Consider the following 22,945-nt stretch of genomic DNA (forward strand, 5'->3'; position numbering starts at 1 on the left):
GACTGCTGCTAATTGTTGGCAGTGCTTTTGTTAAATGTTTAGATTTAATTAAGTCGAAAATTTGATTGCATTATTACAAAGTAAACATTTGAATTGCAAATATTTGGTAAATTCTAATTAAGCCAAATATCTGCATCTAATGTCTGCTTTTCGGGGCAATTTAGAACACTTAAATAAGCATAAGTAAGTCATAATGGGTCATAAAATGTAGACGATGCTCGCAATAAAGCATAATGGAATCTGCGCAAACAGAATAATATCAATAAAATAATAAAATAAAAATTAAGTTGACTTTCGACGTTCTACGAAGCCCCAAGCTAAATGTTGAAGCGAGACAGCAAGCGAGAACGAGAGTGAGTGGGATGCCTAGAAACGAAACTAAAATCGTATAAAACAAAACAACAAAGCGAATGGGCAATGACAAGCAAGAAAAGTCAACAACAAAAATCTATTGAGAAATTTGAGAGTATATGTGTATGAGTGTGTGTGCGAGAGAGAGAGAGAGAGAGCGAGAGCGAAAGCGAGGAGTGTGAGTGCAAGGAGAGCATGTGACATGAGTGGTGGAATTTTTAAGGCGCACAGGGGAGCTTCGGGAGTATCGCCATCAAAATGGCCGCCGAAAGTGTTGAAGTGTGTAAGCGAGGACGAGAAAAAAAGCCTGAAAAAGAGCCAGCAACCCAAAACTGGCAAAAAGTGGCCACAAATCGCAGCAGAATACAACGGAAGGGCGGCAGCGGAATGAAGAAAGTATAAATGTATAAAAAGAACGCAAAAAAAGGCGATCAATAAGTTTTGTGTGTGTCTGCGTGTATTTTTGTCATGACGACGACGACGACGACGTCGGTGACGCAGGCAAAGACTGCAAATTAATTGCGAATTGTCGGTGCCACCCGCTTCATATGTATTTGTGTGACAACAACAATGTCAACGCGACAAACACTTTGTTACATGAAACGTGTGAATGGCTACAAACTGAATGCGTGTCGCCTTGCGTTTAGCTGTCACTGTAAACGCACACACACATACGTATGCAATGTATGTGTGTGTGTTTGTATTGGAAAAATGCAACTTTTGACATTTCGATGACCTTACTTAAGTTAACAACAACAACAACAGCGAGAGACTATTAGTTGATTTACGTGAACAAAGCTGCCCTCTGAGAATGTGTAACCTAAATTCTGTGCACTGCGTTCATGTTCATGTTACTACTGTATTGAATTTGTTGTTCTATTTGCCGCCGTGTTCCACATTTCCCATTTCGTTCCAGCCAATTTCAGAATCCATTCTCGGGGCACTCTCTTCAGCTGAGCCTCGCTTCGGTTGCTTTCTCGTTTCAGCTGCCGCAGCTGATGGCCCCACCAGCGACGACGACGACGACGCAGCAGCCTGTCATTTCATTCAAACATGGCCGCGTGGGTGTGGCCTTGTCACCAACACACACACACACACACACACATGCACTCAGAGCTCTCTTGTAGGCGGAGCTGTCTTTGCTAATTGTATGCTGGCCTGTCAGAATGAATCGCCTTCCAGGCGTAGGATATGCTAACTGTTTGTAGGACTTCCAGTCTGCTACAAGACATCTGCGCCTTCCAGCGATTCATCAGCTGTTCGTCTTGGGGTAAGTGTGGTGAAAAGCTTTGGCGCTTGGGGCTTGCATTCCAGGAGAACAAATTTACTTGCAAATATTTGCTCAGTTTCTTAAACAAATTAAAACTTGACGTAGGCAAACGTTCGAATACGTTTTAGCCATCGATGGAAAATTAATTGAACTGTCGATTTTATTACGTATACTATAAAAATGGCAAACAGCAACGAAATTAATGAATCAACACTCTGTCAACACTCAGCTAAAGCGCAAAACTTTACGTAAACCAACCTTAGCCAATTTTTAATCAAAACTCTTTAGTTGCCCATTTATAAAACCATCAAATATACGTTTTTAACAAGAGGAAGTTGGTAAAAGCAAATGCGCAAAATATTATTTTATGCATGTTTGCCAAATAAACATTCGCAGATTTATTGCCCGCTATTTACATTAAGTAATTAGCAGCTTAATGCGGCTTCATTATCATTGCTGTTTCAACTAAGGGGGATGACAGTTATAAACCATCAAAGTTTTAATACATATAAATTGCGCATACGCAACGTTCGCCACCTTTTGCATTATTGATGTGAGTGTTTGCTTTTTAAAGGGAATTACTTATTTAATTTTCATTGTACACTGAAAGATATGTATGTGGCAGCTGCGTTGGTCCAAAAGGTTGTAATTGATGCGATACGATGCGATGTGATGCGAAGTTGGGGGAAATGGGAGACCAGGCAAGCATGACGTCAGCAACGGACTTAAACTGAATTAAAGTTTGGGTGTTTTGGGGTTCGTCAAAGTTTGGAGCAGGAGTCGTTTTTTTGCTTTTTGGGGCTTCTGTGTGACGGCATGAACTTTGACCTATGCTAACCTCATGTCTTATGGCTAAAAGCTTATTCGCTTGCTAGATCGCTCGAGGGGCAATTTGAGCGCTGTTGAATTCGCTTGTCAGTCAGTTGATGAAAGGTCATTTGGATTTTGTTTTCGCTTCCGCCGCTTCCGTCGCGCTTCGGTATTGTTATCTGTTATCTGTCCGACCACCTGTCTACCGGTAAATTTATCATTTTTTGCGACATGTCAATTTGTCATTCACATGGCTGACAGCCATCCGGTCGGTCCTTCATTCTAAACACATTCCTGCATTGTCTATTTCAAACTCGATGTATGTTCGTGTATTAGTAAATGCCAAATAGACAGGACTCTAGTTATTTCCTTAACGTTGACGCTGCTCAGCGAAGCAATCAATCATCAGGAATGTGACGGATGGAGATAGATTGATTTTCATAATTAGAAGCCATGCAAAATATAAAATTTTGTATCAAACAAAGGGCCAAAGTTATAACTCAAGCAATGAATCTGACTCACTTTGCATCGTATCAATTGCAAAAGTTATTTATTGAAGCTATTAATCTACTTTTATTGCTATGAGTATGCGATTGAATCATATTGTAGTTCAGGTTAAATAAGTAATCACGATTCGGCATTTACTGATAGCATAATTGAGTACATGGCAAAAAGTTGTTTGAGAGTATTGCTGCAATGACGACTGCAGCTGCGCATCTCCTTGGAGGTGCTGAAATATTGAAACAGCATAATAATTATAGCAATTATCCAACGTGGCAGTCATGTAATTGCGTCCCCAAGAGTCTCACTTCAATGGTGACTGCTGTGTTTTGTTTTGCTTTGTTTTTTTTTTTTTGCTTGCACACCAACTTAACCCAGAAATGAAGCAAAGACAGTAAGTTGATGCTGCCAGCTGATAAATAAGTAAGTATGAGCGCTATTTTCGGGGAGGGGGGAAACCCACGCCAAAACGAAAATAAAAATTGTTTGTATTACCAAATGAAGCAGCTGTAATTTATGGCAAATGCTTTGTTTTGCTTTTGCTGCCTATTGTCATTGTCATTATCATGGTTGGAACACAGAGCTGGGATCCCATTTGGTTAGATGCAACTGGTACTCAAGTTAATGGGGGGCCTTGTCAAGGCCATTGAAACTTTCTTTAGAGTGAAAGAGAGTGAGGAGAAGAGAGGAGAGGCGAGGAGTGAAGCATAACACTAATTGGGGCATGGCTACGGGCCATTCAGTTGCTTTCGAGCTGTATTAAAGCGTAAAGCAAATATGAATAAAATTCATTATATGATGCCATTGATGAACACTTCAATTGCTCTGGGGCATCCAGTAATGGTAACAGCCAAAGCCAAAGCCACAGCAACACCAACACCAACAGCAACAGCAAAGAGTCGAGTGAGTGCAGCACTTGAGAGCCAACACATAGCGACACAGTCTCACTGGTGTCTTTTATTTTTTGTGGATGTCGGGTCTGGGTTTTCAACTTGTTTGCATTACGCCAATGATTTCTAACAAAAATTTATTGAAGTACTTTTCACTTTTAATGTGAGCGCACAAGTTTTATCGGGGCCTTCGCTTTGATATTTATGACTTTTACTTGTCTAAAGAAAAATAACAATAACAATAACTATCAAAACACAAATAAAAATTAACAATTTATATATATTTTGTTAAGCTCTCAAAACTGGAGCAACTGAAGCTCGTCATCGCCATCATCATCGCTGCTTGTCTCCCAGTCTCCCAGTGAGCGAGCTCTTTTTCTTTTAAATAAATATGTCTATAGCCGCACACATGTCTGTGCCATCCAGCTTGATTGATTGTAGTAGCAACAGCAACAGCAGCAGCAGCAGAAGCAGAAGCAGCGACGACGCAGTCGACGGCATCTCAGCGTTTATTATTTTGATTGGCAATCGAAGGTGTTAGATAACATTACAAGCGCAACAGACACGCACTGCCTAATTATCGTTTATCAGACATACCATAGCACAACCTTAACAACCTGCAATATATGTATCATAGTATCTCTGTATCTGTATCCGAACATGAAAGAAACAAATACACAAATACTATTCGAATTTGTATTCGTATTCGTATTCGACATAACTCGCTGCCGTTTTGCGGTTGAATGAAATATTTCTTTCTTTCTACTACTACAAGGGAATCTGTTATGGATGCCGCCCTCGTTCATGCTCTTATCTTATCCTCTGCTATGACAAACTTTTTGCGCTCTTTTGTTGCCATTTAATTAATTTATTTCTTTCACACTGACCCAGACAAATTCCATCAAAAGTTTTGGCTACATAAGTTGAAACGACAGGTTGAAGTTTTTTTCTTTTTGCGCTGTTTTTTTTTCTTACTTTTGCACCATAAATGCCAATAAAGTTTCATCGAAGTTGTCGTTTATTTGGTATAAGGCTCAAGCCACTTCCACTCCTCCCAGACAACGCAAGCCTGCTCGGGCTCCATGAAGGCATAATTGTCGGGGCACTGAATGTAGTCGGCCTTCTCCTGTCCCTCGGGACACACCCAGTAGTGAGTGGGATCCGAGATGTCACGGAATTTGCGAGCATGATCCTCAACAATGGCGCAGTTGGGTTCGGCATAGATATCCTGGCCATTGTAGGCGGTTGACAGGGTCACAAAGATGCCCAAGAGCAGAAAGCCGAGGAGTGTAGCTGCAATTGGAATAAGTTAGAAATTTTATAAATTCATCTAAAGTTAGTTGTCGCACCTGGTTGCATTTTGTTGCGTGACTTCAATAGAAATGTTGCAGTCGTTGACATAATGGGAGCATATTTATAGTCTTCTGTATCGCTGGCTGGGCATCCTCATCAGCATTGGGTTGGGTTCTTATCAGTTTTGCCAGCTGACAAATCAAATGCTCCACAAGCAAAAGCACTTTCTGCAAATTGCTTGCCTTACTCACTATTCTTATTTTTAGCGCTCATCAAAAATGATAGAAACCTGTCACATGAGATACTTTTGAAAGGTGGAAAAGATGGGGCACCTTGTGCAATCATAAGCTGTGGTCGCATTTGCCCCTTCCTCAATGCAATAATTGGATTTCTTTAAAGCGTAGCCTCTTAATCGATAATGAGCTATGCTGCGCTCGCAACACGTTTGTCTTCGTCATCGTCTTTGACGAAATACCCAAAATAAGAAAAAAAAAAACAGAGGTATACACAATTTATTGGCCTGAGGTGCCTGTGCAAAGTCATTGTCGTTGGTCTTTCGCAGACTAGGAGCATCATTAACTTAAGCAGGCGACCAATCCAACTATGCGGCCCCATGCTGGTTGGCGACACCTGTCTATACATAGGTCTAACCGCCGTCTGTCTACCTGTCTGCCCTCCGTTTGCCATCGAGTTGAACGCGGAAACTGTAATTACATTTTAAACATTTTGTAATAGATTTTTTGGTGTTTTTTTAGCCGTTAAATATTTTTGGCTTTTTGTTAGTTTTTTCTTTTCTTTGCCTTCATTTTTTTCTTTTTTGGCTTTGCTCATTTCGTGATACTTTTTTTTGCATCCACACTTAAGCATTTATGTTGGTCAAGTGTTTGACGCTGGCGCAGAAAACGCTTTAGGGGGTCATCCACAACAAAGCCAAACAAAAGCCACACACAACGATACAAACAGTTAACAAAAGTTGTAACAACACTCACACTCTGCTACTTTGCAAAACGACACAAAAACTAATAACCGACAAAATCAAAAAAAACAACAAATTCAACAAAACAACTCAACAATTTTGATAGCAACATCAGACGGTTTGTTGTCTGTCAACTAATTTGCCAAAGATTGTTTTGCAATTTAAATGAATTCACATTACAGCACGATTAAAATTATAGGGTTACCTTTTTATTGTTTGCCATTTCGCTTACTACTGTAACTAAGGCAGTTTGGGTTTTGTGAAACCCGAGCATCTCCATTGTTTGACCAACCATATTCATAAGGTTAGCCAAACAAAAGACATATTTATTTACACCAAAATCAACAAGCGAAATTATGTGTAGAATAATTAATCACTTGCGATGCTCAGATTCCCCAAATTTTTTTTTTTTGGGCATTTAAACTTTTTTGTTACTTGATGACTAAAATTTAAAAAACCTAGATATAAAAACAATTTTATGTGAATCATATTTGGGTGAAAATTGACTTTATTGAGATATATAAATTAGGTTAGCCAAATCAAAGTTTACAAAATTGTACTAGGTAATATGTGGACCTAATATTCATATGTATGAATAATTCAATTTAAAAATTTAAACAATAATAATCTTAAAGAAAAAAGATGTAATAATGCGTCCAAAGAAATATCTTAACATATTCGCTTAACAAAATAATAGAGTTAAAAATTTTAGTTTTTATTTTATTATTTTATACAAATATTTAACTATTTTGACAACTTAAAAAATATATATATTATATTATAATTTATTATAATTTTTGTTATCATATAAGATTATATTTTTAAAGAATCTTTATATATAATTATCTATTTTCTATATATATATATTTTCATAAGTTATTAAGTTCAGATTGTGAATTTTATTTCTAAAATAATAAACTTCTGAACTAATAAGGCAACTATTTATGGAAAAACATTTTTAGGGGCGTATGTATAATAACGTTAATTTAATAAGAATGTTTTTATTGTGCTAGTAGCTTTCTTTTATTTATTTATACACTTTATCAGAGGCAACAAAAAAGCATCCATTAATTGTTGATATCTAAATTGAAATTGCATCTTTTTTGGCAAGTTTATTCTTATCGCGACACGTGTCTCCAGTTATTTCCAATTGATAACTATCAATCAACGGATGCGAATGTTTTCAATTGATGTTTGTAGATATTTCACGTTTTGCTTTTATTTCTGTTTAAGAACTATATAAGTGTCGCTCTGGCCAGGGAGCAGAGCACACTTGAGAGCAAAACTTACGCAGTTAACCATGAAAGCCTGTGAGTAAATTCTATGACCATCTTGTTCTATCGTTTCACAAACTCAACGCAATGTTTTACTCGCTCAGTCATTGCCTTGTTTGCCCTTTTGGCTGCCGTTGTGATTGCTGTGAACGGAGACGCTGGTCGCTCGGCCTGTCAGGATGAGACCGAGGTGGGACAGACGTATCCACACCACTTCGATCCGGCCAAGTATTGGCTGTGCGAGGAACTGAATGTTGCTGCCACCGAGGTGGATTGCCCCACTGGATTAGCTTATATGCATTATCTGAAGGAGTGCATCCCATGGGCCAGCTACATCTGGAAGAAGCCAGAGTTCCCACCAACTGTTGCCTAACTTCCTCACCAAAAAGGTGCTCAATAAAAGAAATAAATAAAAAACATTTTAACAGCAGCTTTAGCAATTACAATGTTATATTGTCTTGTGCTTGCTGCACGTCGCGTATACGCAATTTATAGACAGTATACGCATCGTAGTCCGTTCGTAGTTACGCAATACAATCTACTAGTACTTGCTGTTAACTTCAAATGGCGATCGATGCCGGCACTGAACTTGTCGCCACCGCAAAACCCTTAACGAGTGGGCGGTTTTCATCGTCTTTTATCAATGCAAAAACCGCAAGAGCTTCAACTGCTTCGCCGCTTCGTGAGTCGCTTTACGAACAACAACAACAACAAACTCGTTGTCGCTGTCGACGTTGAAGTTAACGTTGGCAGCGCAGCGATTGTCGGTTAAGCGCCAGAGTTTTTCGCTTGTTGTTGTACGAATGTTGAATGTAGATGTTAGCCGAGTGATTCGCTTTTGAAGAGTGCATTTGGAGTTACATAAAAAAGCCAAATTGAAAACACGTTGTTGTTGCCTTTGGCTGGAAGCTTTAGTTTTCGGCTTTGGCTTTTGTGTTTTCTGTTTTGCGTTTGCGTCTTTGGCTCTTGCTTTTGGCTTTTGGCTTTGCTTTACTTTTGCTTTTGGCTTTTTGGCTTGACTTTACTTTTGCCCAGTTATGATATTCGTTCAGCTTGGCTGGGAAGCTACGCGGCTTTCGTATAAAAATGCATGCTGCGTACCACACAACAGAGTAGTTTGCATTCGACTTTCGGCTGAGCAGCATACCATCTTCATTCAGCAACTCCATTGCACATCATCGCTACAAACTGCTGTTGCCTTTAAACGGTTAGTGTGGACTATATTCTATATCATCACTACAAATACGAATAAGGATGTCAGCGACTACCAACTGTGTTAAACAAGTGCAGAGTTCATATTAAGTGTTTAAACTGAAAGCAAACAGAAAGTTGCAAAAGTTCTTAAGCACTTAGAAGTGGGTCGATTTTGTTATCAACTTTTTTGCCAAACAACTTTTTCTTCGATAAGTTTTACGCGCTTAAGAAAAACAAGACTAAAGACTCAGCATTACAATTCAGATTTGACGCATCTTTACATAAAGAAAATATAAAAAGTCTGAGGCAAGTTGACTCGGGTCAACGCAGTCAGCACTTCAAAATGAGCTTAATAATTAGGTTTTCAGTTTTCAGTTTTTTGTTTTATTTTTGCAATAAAGTCAACACATACGCGACATCAACAACGACAACAACAGCAACAATTGGTAACCATCGAAAGTGAAAAATGTGTGCAACTCTGGCTAAACAAGAAAAGCCATAATTGTTAACAACTGTAAAGAAAAACATTTGTATTGCATGCATTGTCAACTCTCGAGTGTGTGGCAATGCATTGCATTAGGGTGTAGGAGGCCTCCTAGGGAATAGACGTCGACACTAGAGAAAATCCCAATCAGCCTATTCACAACATCACAACACCACAGCGAGAGATAGTTTGGATTGTGTGTGGGATTAGACCCTTAGCCGTCTTTATTCAATTGCTGGGCATAAAGAAAAGTTTCACTTTATATTTTGTGGCCTGAGGCTTTTCATTTTTATTGTTTTTTATGTGCTCGTCACAGCCTTTTTGGTAAGCGATTTTCTATTTAATTTTCTTCTCGCTTTTGGCCCAGTTCGGTTTCAAAAACAATTATGTAAAATCAAGCGAGCAAGACAGCTGCTAGATTTTGATGATTTTGAGGGTCAAGCGTTATGGTCCAGCAGTTGGCCAGTTCTTGGCATTGCCATCATCATATAAGTCACACGTCCAACTACTGTCTGTCAGTCAAGATTGATGAGCGTGCATTGAAGGTTGACCCCATGGCTAGGCACTCATTTATCGGTCATCATAAATAACAGCAAAAAAAAAAACCAAAAACTACAACAACATTATGCAACATTAGCGCAATTTATTTCTTTTGGCTTTGATCAACAACGATTTACTTTCTTTTCACACCGCTTTTATCGACTACTTTATTTATATCTAATTTTTCCTGCGCACTTTTCTCTTATTTTCGCTACAGTTTGGCCAATTTGCTATTGAATCGCATCGCACGCCAGCCAATGATGAGCTCGTCGCTTGCAGTGGTAAGCATCAACAGCAGCCGCAGCAGTAACAGCAGCCGATCTATCCGATCGATTATCCGTATCGACCCACAAAACTAATTTCCTCGTTCGCTTTTTGTTTTGCCTTCTTTCGTAGCTTTTTGGCTTCGTTGCCGTCCTCGTCGTCGCCGTGGCAGGCGGCAAACGTGAGGCGCCTCTGAACAATGCCTATTTGCCGCCTTCGTCTCCATCCAGACCATCGTCTAAGTATGGTGCTCCACCGGCGAGCTCCTATCTGCCACCGGCCTCGGGTCCAGCTCCAGCTTTCAACTCGCGTCCCAGCCCATCTAGCAGCTACTCGGCTCCAGGCGCCTCTTCGGGTGGCCCGTACCCCGCCCCGGCTCAACGTCCATCCAGCTCCTATGGCCCACCAGCGCGTCCAGCTCCTCCACCATCCTCCAGCTACGGCGCACCGCCCAGCCGTCCCAGCCAGTCATACGGACCTCCGCCAGCCAGGAAGCAACATCATTCGCGTCGTCCCGCCTCGAACTACGGTCCTCCTAAGTCGGCACCTTCCCCAAGCTACGGCGCACCAGCTCCTCCGGCACCACCATCGCCCAAGTACGGACCACCTAAGTCATCGCCTCCATCAAGCAGCTATGGCGCTCCATCTCGTCCATCCTCATCCTATGGCGCTCCTAGTGTGAGCAGCTTTGTGCCCTTGGCTTCTGCTCCGTCGACCAACTATGGTGCTCCCTCGAAGACACAAACTCTCGGCAGCAGCGGCTACACCTCGGGTCCAGCTGCTCCAGCTCCACCCTCGTCTTCGTACGGTGCTCCATCCAGCTCTTCTGGCTCCAGCTCATTCCAGCCCATCTCGGCACCTTCATCCCGCTATGGTGCTCCCAGCGCTAGCTCCAGTTCGAGCTCTAGCAGCAGCAGCTTCTCTTCTCATGGTCCTTCCTCATCGTACTCTGCTCCCAGCCCAAGCGCAAATAGTGGCGGTTCGTATCCCGCTGCTCCCTCAAGCTCATACGGAGCTCCCTCGGCTCCATCTAGCTCCTACTCGGCACCCAGCCCCTCAGCTAACAGCGGTGGACCTTATCCAGCTGCCCCTGCTCCACCATCCAGCTCGTATGGTGCTCCCAGCTCAAGACCTTCCAGCTCCTACTCTGCACCCAGCCCCGCTGCCAGCAGTGGAGGACCGTACCCTGCTGCACCATCCAGCTCCTATGGCGCACCTAGCTCCGGCCCTTCAAGCTCCTACTCTGCTCCCAGCTCAAGCGCAAACAGCGGTGGACCCTATCCCGCAGCACCCTCCAGCTCGTATGGTGCCCCTGCCGCTCCATCCAGCTCCTACTCGGCACCAAGCCCCTCAGCCAACAGTGGTGGACCTTATCCAGCTGCTCCTTCCAGCTCATATGGTGCTCCTAGCTCAGCGCCTTCCAGCTCCTACTCTGCCCCCAGCCCCAGTGCCAACACCGGAGGTCCTTACCCCTCGGCGCCCTCCAGCTCATACTCCGCACCTAGCCCGAGTGCCAACCGTGGCGGACCTTATCCAGCTGCCCCAGCTCCACCATCCAGCTCTTATGGTGCTCCAAGCGCAGGACCTTCAAGCTCCTACTCTGCTCCCAGCTCAAGCGCTAACAGCGGAGGACCTTATCCCGCAGCTCCCTCCAGTTCGTATGGCGCTCCTGCTGCTCCATCCAGCTCATACTCAGCACCTAGCCCCTCAGCCAACAGCGGAGGACCCTACCCAGCTGCCCCAGCCCCACCATCTAGCTCTTATGGTGCTCCCAGCTCAGGACCTTCCAGCTCGTATTCCGCACCTAGCCCCTCAGCCAACAGTGGAGGACCTTACCCTGCTGCTCCCTCCAGCTCATACGGAGCTCCTGCTGCTCCCTCCAGCTCATACGGTGCTCCATCGGCTCCATCCAGCTCCTACTCTGCCCCAAGCTCCAGTGCCAACAGTGGAGGACCTTACCCATCTGCTCCATCTAGCTCTTATGGTGCTCCCAGCGCAGGACCTTCCAGCTCTTACTCTGCACCCAGCCCTGCAGCTAACAGCGGTGGACCATACCCCTCGGCACCATCGAGCTCCTATGGCGCACCTAGCGCAGGTGGCAGCAGCTCCTTTTCTTCGGGTCCATCCAGCTCTTACTCAGCTCCCAGCGCAGGGGGGGCAGCAGCAGCGGACCTTATCCTGCAGCTCCCTCCAGCTCCTACGGTGCTCCATCGGGTCCAGCAAGCGGCCATGGCTCCAGCAGCTCCTCATTCGGCTCAGGCTCATCATCCTCATTCCCATCATCTTCATATGGCGCCCCCCAATGGTGATAGCATTCCCAGCGGTCCGTCGTCGTCCTATGGCGCACCCTCCCAGGACTCTGGCTATAACTACAATGGACCCAGCCAAGTACCCGAGACCATCCAGCAGAGTTACAGCGCCAACGGCGGCTACACTTACCGCAAGAAGTAAGTGAAAGCGGGAGAAATAACTCCAGCTCCAAACTGCATCAGTATCATCAGGAACTGCAAGCGTTCAAGTGCCTTAGAATACTCTTGTCCTCATCTGCCACCTGCACCAATTGTTGTATTTCTTAACCGGTAACCGGTAAGCTTCATTTTCATTCACAATCATCATCAATTTAGACAAAAGGAAATCCCCTACTGTAAATTATTCGCAGCTCGAAAAAATCACAAAAAAATTAAAAATCCACAAAAAAAGACAAAATTACCCGATACAACCCATTGAATGTTAGCTGTAATTTTGCACTAGACATAATACGTTTTAATAAAGAAGATGTTAAAATGATTACATAAAAAATAACAAGCGATTCATTACTACAAACAGCAACAGACAATCTCACTCTAAATAGATCCAAGATCTGAGATCTCAGTTTTACAGCTGACATTCGTGAAATTCTTCCGCTGACAGTTGAAGGCTCAATATGCAAACAGTTATGCAAATTGACTAGCAAAATACCGGATATACAACTGCCATAGCAGTAGCAGTAGCAACATGCACGCCAGCAACATGGCACGACAGCAACATCCACAACAAGCGACAGCCGCAACATCAATTAGAGGGCAATTCTTGTGCGACGTCTGCGATGATCTTGTGATGGCATTCCCTCTCCCTGCTTCAACAACTGCGGCATTTTACGACTTGTGTCTAATTAAGATTACAATAAGTTAATTACACAAATGCAACAACAGCAGCAGTAGCAGCATCAACAATGACAGCAACAACAATCACCATAATATCAGCGGCAACATAATGAACTCAACTTTAGTTGTTTTTTGTTTTATTTTCGGCAAATTAAACTAATTTACTTCTAAGTATTTCACATAACTATACCTCTTACCTGATGATCTCTTCTTCTCTCTGCAATCTTCTTGCTGATGTCTGCGATCTGCATCCCGTGCCTCTTATCCCCCGGTTCCCCTCGTCATCTCCCTTGCCCTTGTTTGCATTTGAACTGCATTTTTATGATGAGAAATTTCCGCTTACGATAATACGGTTCCATTGTTTTAAATTGTCATTAGGTGGTTTTTCTTGTGTCTCTCGGCCTTTTTTATTTTATATTTTTTGCAATAATGTTTGTCGACGTTGCGGGTGTTACACAAGCCTTTGTCGACTACACACATATGGGCATTTAAAGAGATGCAGTTAGAGCAGGTTTGTGAAATAGTTAAGATTAAGAGGGAATAAATAATTACACGCCATTTGCATCAACAAAGAAACCATTTTAATATATATATTTGTTATTTATTAAATACTTTTTGTTCTCTCGATTTTCTTTTTTTTTTTTTTGTTTGCATTTGCTTTTAACATTGATATGTATTTGTTTCGGTTGTATGGTATAATTTGATCATATATTTTGTATTGTTGTATATCGTAATCTTGTCTCATTATATTTAACATACTTGCAATATGCCACTAAATAGGTATGTATGTATACATCAATTGATTATTATGGCATGTTTAAACAACAATAGGTGAAAGAATAACCCTAATAAAAACCCAACATACTAATAGTTTTCAACACATCGTCATCATAGTACGCATTTCATTTCCTAACCATATGTAGTACATTTTCTAGTAGTTCATTCATCATTGCTTTTGCCAGCTAATCTCATCTGATCTCATCTCATTTCAGTTTTAATACATAAAATAGTTGGTGGTTTTGTTGTTAGTAACTTGCTTAATAACTTAAAAAACAATCAAGTTTCTCATAGTATATACAGAGTTTGTGTTTTGCTGCACAAATTCAACACACGATTCAATTTGATAAATTTTGTAATATTCTTATTTTGTTTCTGTATCTTGAAATTTCATTTAACAATTGCTGAAACGAGCTTGAATTTTTTTTGCGATAAATAGTACATTCAGAGTTTTTGTAAAATAAATATCAACAATAGGTAACAACAGCAAAGAACATAGTTAACTCTGTATTGTACAGTTGAAGCCAAAATAAAGCTAACACTTGCATAAAATGGTCATAACAGTGAAGGTCAAATTGTATTAAGTAACCAAACATATCATTGTTTTCAAACTATTTCAAATTAAACAAATGTAAATCTTGTCTAAAAAATAATTATATAATTTACCATTAAACTAATTAAACTGTAACAAAAACCTGACAAGGTGCTACTAATATTTCGGCCTCAACTGCTTGTAACTCGAGTGTGTTTTTGTATGAACATTGAATTAGCTCAAATTTAGTATTAACTATTTAGTTCGCTTATGTAAAGTTTAAAAAACTCTTATTAGCCTCGAGGCTCCATCAAAAAGCAGTCAACATTTAAGTACATATTACATTACAAGTAGTTTCACATAGATAATAATTGATATTACTATTTAAATGTTCCATTAACTGGGAGGGGAACAAATGTTCAACAAACGAGCCAAGAGATGGAATGAATAGAACAATAGAACAAGTTTAAAAATATTTCTCTAATAATTGAATTACTGTAAAAACAAGTTCAATTTTTCGCTTCGATTTTAGATATTGGGATTCTTTTTTCTTTAATTTTCGGACTTTTGGTAATTGGGATAAAGGTTTTAGGCAGCGCGTGTTTGGATTTGCCAATGTCGGAGTACCGCAGAGAATCATCTAGATAGATTGGTTTTTTCACCTGGGTATTATCTTACTAAATTCAGTGTTTTAGCATTCTCTCTATATATAGGTACATATATATAAATAGGTATATGTATAACTGTGTATATACGCATTAGGTACTATGACGCAACATTTTTCTAACATTTCTATTCTGTATTATGTTATGTATAGTTCTTTGTGTTAGTTTTATTTTTATATATTTTGTGTGGTTTTTGCTCTTTGAGAGCAGCTAAAATTCATTTGCCTATATAACGCTCCACCATTTGTTTTTAGGTATTAAAGTATAATTTAGTATTATTATTAATAATAGTATTATTCAGTTGCATTCATGATATGTTCGTTTCGTTTTATTTAGTCTGCTTTGATCGCATTGTTCATTCAAATATTTGCTTTTGTGGAAGGACACATGATTCACATTATATGCACCTAAAACTGTAGGACCAATACAAATCTATATGTATATATATTTATATTATATATTCTCAAACAACATTTTGTCAATTACACAAATTACACGGTGAACAAATGAATCGAATTTTATGTTAAATCGGCTCGCTATACATCTATATATGTATGTATATTTCGATTTCTGTTTTTAGCTTTTTACTTTTTGGTTGCTGCAATTTTCCTTACTAAATTCTATATAGAATAATACGTATGTATTTTGAACGCATTTTCTTTCGCTTTGAATGGAAAATGCAATTGATATGTTTTCAGTTACGTTCAGTTTTGACATTGATATGTTTCGTTTCGTTTCGTGTCGCTATATATAACATTTATACATTGGATATGTCTCGATTATTATTATAGATACTTCAGTTATTCTATGTGAAAGCCTTTGTAGAATGTGTGTTTGTGTGTTTGGGGATGTTGAGTGTGGATGAGGCTCTAAGCCTTTAGAAACTATACACAGAATTCTGGCAAAATTATCATAAACTTTAGACGCAACATTCTGCACTTTTTACCTGAGCACTTGTGTGTTTAACGTACGCTGTATGTATGTGTATGTGTGAGTGTATCTTTACATCCATTAGATACATAATAAGCTCAACATAATACTGCATGTGAAGCAACAGAAAACTTAGTCGAGAACCTAGAACTGTTGTTGTTGTTATTGTTGAATTTACTTGCATGTGGGGAATGTCGCTCAGAAGGCTGTGTTATCCTGTTCTGGCGTGGGCATGGCCATCGATTGACCACTTTGTCCACCGCCACCACCTGTAGTGGTCTTCCCAGTGGCCGTGTCGAGCATCTTCTGCACCTGAGCCTGTGCTGTTTGCTGATTCATACGTTTCGCCTCAGCCACGGGCAAATCATCGTCAGATTCCAGAGCTGGATTAATGCGTCCGTTGCGTTCATCCTTGCCAGCCATGGTGGCGGCACCATAGGAACGTGCCAGTGGACCTGCCATCACAGAGAGTTGCTCCCCAGACTCGGCAGGATCGCCCACGCGCTGCACATCCTCAGGTATATTGACTACGCAGCGGAAATAATCGTAGCTCGGCGGCAGTCGGCCCGACTCAAACATCATTCTAGGGAGAGTAGAAAATATGAATTTAGCTGGCAAATAAAATGTAATCGCTGCTTACTTGGTCCACCAGGAGACATAGATGAGCGTAATGAGACTTATCAGCATGGCCATGGTACGGAAGGGAAACAGTTGTGTGTTCGTCTCCTCATCATAGCCCGGATAATGTATAAGAGCGGGCAAACCCAAAATGGCCTCGCCACCCGAGAGACGTATAAACAGCGCCACAATGTAGGCAGCCAGGCTGCCATAGGTATTGCAATGCTTTTTAAAGTGCACCACCATCAGCAGCTGAGGGAACAGAATGACGTACACGAGATCCGAGCACATGGACCTGCAAATGGATATGACAAAGGCAAATAATTGAATGCACCTAAATGAGCTAGTTGTCAATCATACGCACCATAGGCCATAGATGGAGGGTATGGTGAGGGCCATAATTGTGGCCAGAATGCCCACAATAATGATGGAGACGCGCATTACCCAAATGATTTCCATTTCGGATGCCTTCTGACGGAAAATCAATTTGTAGACATTGCGTGCAAACATCGAGGCAGCCGACAGCACCGAAGAATCAGCCGAGGACATGACAGCAGCCGACACAGCACCCAGGCCAAAGAACGACACAAAATCGGGTGTCAGATACTGCAAGACCATGGGCAATATCATGCTCGTCTCGTCCACAGTCAATGGATACGGACCCTTGTAGGCCGTCTCATTCCAAGCTGTTAAAAATGTTCATTAACTAAAAAGGACATTATAGATTTCAATGACTTACGTGTTGCCTTGGCAATGGCGCCAATGAGAACGGGAGGAATGGCCATCAGAATGCAACCGGCGGCAGCCACATACGACAACAGCTGTGCCCGTCCAGCTGTCTTGCTGGAGAGTACACGCTGGAAATAAACCTGCCACGGAATGCCGCCAAATACGAGCAGCAAACCGTAGTCTATATAAAACCAGCGTTGCTTCGGCTCCACATGACCAATCCAATCCACATCCATGTCGCTGAGACTGCGCACATGCTCATTGGTCCAGGCGAAAGGAATGCACATCCACAAGCCAATAAAGATGCAGAAGAGCTGTATAACATCCGTATAGGCCACAGAATAGAGACCGCCAAAGAGCGTATAAAAGATGGCAATGCCCGATGACAAAATGACCGAGGTGCGATGATCCATGTCAATGATGACGGACAAAGTGGCACCCAGGGCGGCTAGAATGCCGGCTGCCCAAAAGACTTCACCGCAGAGTGCAGGTAAGAAGAGCAAACCGCCCATGCGTTCTCCAAAGGAATCCTGTAACGGATCCAGCATGGTAATGTAACCCTGTTTGCGCATGGGGTTGGCAAAGAAGATGCCACCTAAGAAGATGAGTAAAAGTTAAATGTAGTCGATAGAAAGAAAAATATTGTAGCTTACCAAACACTAAGCTGAGCGCATAGCCAAAGGGCGCCTGGCACCAAACCAAACCCGAGGTATAAATGGCTTCGGCGGTTCCATTGATATAGCCACCGCCCACCCAGGTGGCTGAGGAAGAGAAACAATATTTGATCAGTCGATGGGATAAAGAGAAACTTAAAGTGACATTCACCTGTCATGGTGAAGATGCCCACGAAGAGACCGATGGAGCGGCCAGCCAGCATGACTTCCTCCTCGGAATCATTGCCAGATTGCTTCTTGCGGCCAGCCCAAATGCCGACGACCAGAATGAGCAAATAGAAGAGCACAATGCTCACCACACCAGCAATGTTGATCATCGTTGTGAGTGTTGAATGTGTGTCCTTGTCCTTAAGATGTGCTACTTGTGCCTCTTGTGCTCGCTGTGCTTATGTAAACTAATACTTGCGACCTTTCAGCTGCAGTGGAATAAAAGTGAAAGTTAGCATAATTATAAATAGTGTTTGTTGCACGCCTCGAGTTGCACGCATTTTGCTATTAAATATTAAGCTGCTTTATCGGCCACCAAGGATATGGTTCAGCTGACCTTTATGCAAGGATAAACCCTGCGGCGCAATGACATTCTGGTAAATGGCCTTTGACCATTCGGAGTCCTTGTTAATAGCATGCAATTAACTATCGTGTGGTTGCAGCACGAACTAGTGTCTGCTGCGTATTTAATAAGGCTTAAATGACAACGTCAATTAGTTGTGCAGCCAATTTGAAATCAAAGAGCTTTGGCATTTATTTAAGATACAGTGTTAGTATCTTATAGATACACTTCTTGCATACCTTTTGTTTCTATGGCAATAATTTACCCTAGGATTTTTTTTAGATTGTTGTGTCTTTCTTCATAATTAAGGCAATTATTTCTTAAGGATCTCAGCTTTTGTCTAAACTTGACTCATAATGAACGTTAATTATGCTTGTGGCTTAGCTGCCAATTCTCTGTGCCATGTCTTTGTCAAATTTGCAGGCTTGTATGTGGGAGGGAACTCATTCAAAATAAAAAACAACAAAAAAAAGGGAAAATATCACAAATTGTAATTAAACAAAATGTGACAGCGACAACAACAAGAATAACAATAACAAGAGCAATAAAGTGTCGCGCAAATGGCAGACGCTGCCAAAGGCTGCTTGCTCCCACTGAGGCAAGTGGCAGAGTGGAAAAAGTGGCAAGTGGCAAGTGGCAAGAGTGACAGAGAGTTTTAGCCACACAATCTCTGTCATGCGCATGTTGTCCCAATGCATTTGCGGGCAATCGAACTCACCTTTGCTATGGTAAAATCGTATATGTATATGCGTATGTGTGTGTGTGTCAAGTTCAAAGCAGGCGTTAAGTTATGCGACGAGACTACGCGTTTCACGTTCCACGGCCCCACGTTCTACGTACGTTCCACGTTTCACGTCCCACGCAACTTTGGTTCTCTGTTTTAACGACGGCAAATGAGCGCGCCAATCAAATGCGCCTTAGCTTATGCAACATTTCCTAAACAATTTGATTTGTGTGCGTTACTACTTTTCATTTGCTAAAGAAAGCAGATCACAGACACCAATCCAGTAATAACAATTAATTAATCAACATACAAAGATATGTTTATGCAGTTTCGAATAGTTTGGTGTTTCGAGTATAGGAATCCAACGAGTCTACAATTGTTTCGGAACCAGGAACCAGCAGCAGTCGCCCCAACGTAGGGACGTCTTTTGAGACGGACTGTTACGCGTTTTAAAATGTAACCCACACATGTGCTCCGGCTATTGACAAAACACGTGGCGACGGCATTAAAACAACTTTTTTGTGTGTCAGCTCCAAATATTGAATATGATTGAATGTTACAAATTCTATTGCAATTTTATGTAACGCATTAACATTGAACTTTTCTTTCGCTGTTTGTTGTTGTAAGTATTTTAAGTGCCGTTCGGTGGCATTGACTCTTTTTGACTTTCCATTAATGTTGTCAATGTTGTGGTGGAAATTAAATAACGCAACGGACTAATTTCTGATCGGCACTGTGTTCATAAACAAAATGTGATTTCGACTGTTTGGCAAACCAAGAAAAAAGACTCGTCCCCACGTTCAACCGTTCGCCGTACCGACGAAAAGAGTAGCAAAATTGTAACTGAATTGGAAGTTCAAGTGTTGGAGCCTTAACAGCGGCTACCATCGATGTCTCGGTCGCGTTCATTTTTTATACATGCGCAGGAATTTGTAACACATTCACTCCTACTACCCCCTGAACTACTTCCAGTGGAATGCGAATGAACGTTAGGGGTTGGAAGCAGCTGGGGTAGCGGCTTATCAGAACAGCAAGTAACTGCCAAGAGAGTGAGAGAATGATGGTGTGTTGAAAAGCTAAATTACCTGTCTGTGGACCCCTCTCTTACTCTTTGCAGCCAATGAGTAGCGAGCTTATTTTAAAAATTAATATTTAATATACTATTGATAGCAACTTATCGATGAAATTAAATATTAACAGCGGAATAAAGTCTTTACAAATAAAAGTTGCCTTATCAACTGCTTAAATTTAACAACCGATTGGCTCAGTAGCCAAACTTATCGTTCAGGTGCGTAATGCCATCGCCACTTTGATTCGTAGGTGGCACCCACTTGGCGTACTTTTCATCATCCTCATGCTCGGCCAGCTCGTTCAGATCCATGTCCACATCTTGACGCTGCTTGTTGCGTTGTCGAGCACGTCGTCGCTGCTTCCTGTGAGCGACCTCTTCACTGCTTTGTTCCTCTGTGCTCCTTTCACCGACTGCCTCTGTCTCAGTTTGCGACTTTGTGTCTGTGTCTACTATGTCTGCTGGCGTCTCGATTGGTGCAGTGAGTGCTTCCGTTATCATTTCATTACATTTGTTTACCACCTCCTCTTCCTTTGCTATTGAATTGTTCGATTTTACTTCCGTTGCGACTGGCGAGGGTATTTCCTTTGCATCTTCACTAGACGATTGCTTTGCCACTGCATCCGTTTTTTATATCTTTCTCCGCCTCCTCTTCTTCCTCGACTTCTTCGCCATCAGACTCAAACACATTCGAGTGTACTTTGGGTCGAGTACTAGGCGCCGCTTTGACCACTTTAAATTTACTGAATTGATTCCGTTTGCCTATCATGGGCAGCTGCTTCTTGGTCGCATTGCTTTCCTGTTCCTTATTGTCGGCTAAAGAGCTGCTTGTGGTTGCCAGGAAAGGCAGAGCTGTTGGTTTAGCAATTTTAATTAGCCGTTGCAGCTTTTGTTTTTCACTTCTTATGCGCTGCTCCTCCAGCTGGAAAATAGATAATACTGTAATTAGCTAGGAATTTTCATATGTCAGTTGTTTTACTTACACGCAGCTTTTTTAATCTCAGTTTTATCCACTGCCGTCACATTTTCGCTCAGTGAATCCATAAAATTGTCCAAGTCATCCTCAGCGCTTTGTTGTTTCGCAGCCAGTTCCTTTAAACGCCTTTCATTCTGTTGATAAGCCGTAATCTCCTGCTCGACTTTCTGCAGCTCCTCATTAAGTTCAGATTCCTGCTTTAGCTGTATGGAAATGTGTAAATTTAATTATGTATTATATTAATTATATGTTGAAATTGAGGTAGTTTTAAAGCTAATATAACTTATAAACAGCACTGGCTATAGCTGATTTCTAAAAAGCTTAGCTTATTATTCAAAAATCTACAATTAATAAAATTAATTACTGTTTTAAGTCTATTTGAATATCAATTTGAAAAACTCAGCCTAATTGCAAGATCATATGTACATATGTAAGCATTACATCCTCCTAGCAAATTCAGAATTTCACTTATTGTATGGATATATTAATAATTACATACCAAATCGTCGTAAGTCAGCGTTACACTGGCGCCTGCATTCGCTTTTCGTTGCTTCTTCCTCGCCACATCGCCAGTTCGATCCCAGAACTCATCTTCATCATCGGAGTCACCAGTTTTCTGAACCTTCCGCTTCTGAGACTCTTGATTCGCTTGTCGGAGGACACCATGCCGATCGAGGGTGCGACACGCCTCCAAGGCACACTGCACCACACAATCCTTTTTTCGGCCTTTGTGTGTAACTTCAACTATGATTGGCCGGCCATTGGAGTCATCAATGGGAAGCTCGACACGGCAAACAAAGGAAGCCTGCGACAACTCATCGCACTTGTACTCTAGATTGAGACCTTCGCGCTCGAAGAAGCCACGCAACGTTTTCTTGGGATCATCAAAGAACAGATCCTCGTTATTGGTGCTGGCATAGGGATTATGCGCCAGATCAGTCTCCTCGTCAGCATCTTCACCCATACCCCAACTGACGCCTTCATTGCGTTCTCGCTCTGCAGCCTCCTGTGCCTTCCGCACCTTCTCAGCTGCAGCTGCCGCCACTTGCTGGTCGCGTTGTTCGCGTAGCTCTGTTACCGTCAGCTCCGACTCGGGTTCCTCATCTTCGCTGGGACCTTGCAAGATGTAAACCCGTGTGCTATTTCCCAGTTTGAGCATGTGACCAACACGTATGCGTATAAAGACTCGCGGTGGGATACGCTGTTTGTTCAAGAAGGTGCCATGTGTGCTGCCCAGATCGTAGATGTACCAACCTTCAGGCTGTTCCGGCTTTGCTGTGTTCTCCGAGCTTTCTTCCTCTTCCTCATCACTAGGCACTTGACTGGACGCCTTTGGCTTGTACTGGAGCACGGCATGAAAGCGGGATATGGTGGGATGCGCCATGAACACATCGTTCTCGGGCAGGCGACCAAATGTCCAGACAGCCTGTTGCTGCAACTCTTTGACTTCATCGATAATCTGTCCTGACTTGAGCACCTCGAATTTGTAGTTTTCATTTGCAGCTGGCGGCTGTGACCACTTTGGAACTTTGTATGGACAGGAATTAGTTGGCTGTGAAGTTTTCGATGGAACTGGTGTTTCCTCGGTGGGTTTTTCATCTGCAACAGACTCGCTTTTGGCCGCAGACGGCAAAACCGGCACTTTGAAATCATCCATTTCGCATTGATACTAGAGGTGATACTATTCACGTATCGATAATCGTAGTATTTT

At 42.0% G+C, this 22,945-nt stretch overlaps 5 protein-coding genes across 5 annotated transcripts; 2 read left to right on the top strand and 3 right to left on the bottom strand.

Annotated features, from left to right (window-relative positions):
- Positions 1–4,666: 4,666 nt before the first annotated feature.
- On the bottom strand, positions 4,667–5,241 carry LOC132786247 (uncharacterized). The gene is made up of 2 exons (XM_060792731.1): positions 5,172–5,241; positions 4,667–5,115 (listed from the first exon to the last, which is right to left on the bottom strand). The coding sequence occupies exons 1-2, from the start codon at positions 5,221–5,223 to the stop codon at positions 4,841–4,843; spliced, it is 327 nt and encodes a 108-aa protein (XP_060648714.1). The 5' UTR covers positions 5,224–5,241; the 3' UTR covers positions 4,667–4,840.
- A 2,093-nt stretch (positions 5,242–7,334) lies between these two features.
- Positions 7,335–7,795, top strand: LOC132786519 (uncharacterized). The gene is made up of 2 exons (XM_060793064.1): positions 7,335–7,401; positions 7,470–7,795. Exons 1-2 carry the CDS (start codon positions 7,392–7,394, stop codon positions 7,736–7,738), a joined length of 279 nt encoding a protein of 92 aa, XP_060649047.1. The 5' UTR covers positions 7,335–7,391; the 3' UTR covers positions 7,739–7,795.
- A 698-nt stretch (positions 7,796–8,493) lies between these two features.
- On the top strand, positions 8,494–12,616 carry LOC132785487 (pro-resilin). Its single transcript, XM_060791605.1, is given in 5 exon segments — positions 8,494–8,572; positions 9,801–9,864; positions 9,980–11,998; positions 12,001–12,137; positions 12,139–12,616. Coding segments are annotated over 4 exon segments (2,340 nt in total). The 5' UTR covers positions 8,494–8,572; positions 9,801–9,840; the 3' UTR covers positions 12,299–12,616.
- A 2,158-nt stretch (positions 12,617–14,774) lies between these two features.
- On the bottom strand, positions 14,775–20,032 carry LOC132786294 (high-affinity choline transporter 1). The gene is made up of 7 exons (XM_060792787.1): positions 19,184–20,032; positions 18,067–18,331; positions 17,895–18,002; positions 17,252–17,836; positions 16,877–17,198; positions 16,535–16,807; positions 14,775–16,477 (listed from the first exon to the last, which is right to left on the bottom strand). Exons 2-7 carry the CDS (start codon positions 18,230–18,232, stop codon positions 16,093–16,095), a joined length of 1,839 nt encoding a protein of 612 aa, XP_060648770.1. The 5' UTR covers positions 18,233–18,331; positions 19,184–20,032; the 3' UTR covers positions 14,775–16,092.
- A 323-nt stretch (positions 20,033–20,355) lies between these two features.
- Positions 20,356–22,923, bottom strand: LOC132786363 (kanadaptin). Its single transcript, XM_060792874.1, is given in 4 exon segments — positions 20,356–20,883; positions 20,885–21,197; positions 21,242–21,437; positions 21,734–22,923. Coding segments are annotated over 4 exon segments (2,097 nt in total). The 5' UTR covers positions 22,892–22,923; the 3' UTR covers positions 20,356–20,453.
- Between the last annotated feature and the right edge of the window lie 22 nt (positions 22,924–22,945).

Source organism: Drosophila nasuta, chromosome 2R, assembly GCF_023558535.2.
Source record: "Drosophila nasuta strain 15112-1781.00 chromosome 2R, ASM2355853v1, whole genome shotgun sequence".
Classification (NCBI taxonomy): Eukaryota; Metazoa; Arthropoda; class Insecta; order Diptera; family Drosophilidae; genus Drosophila; species Drosophila nasuta.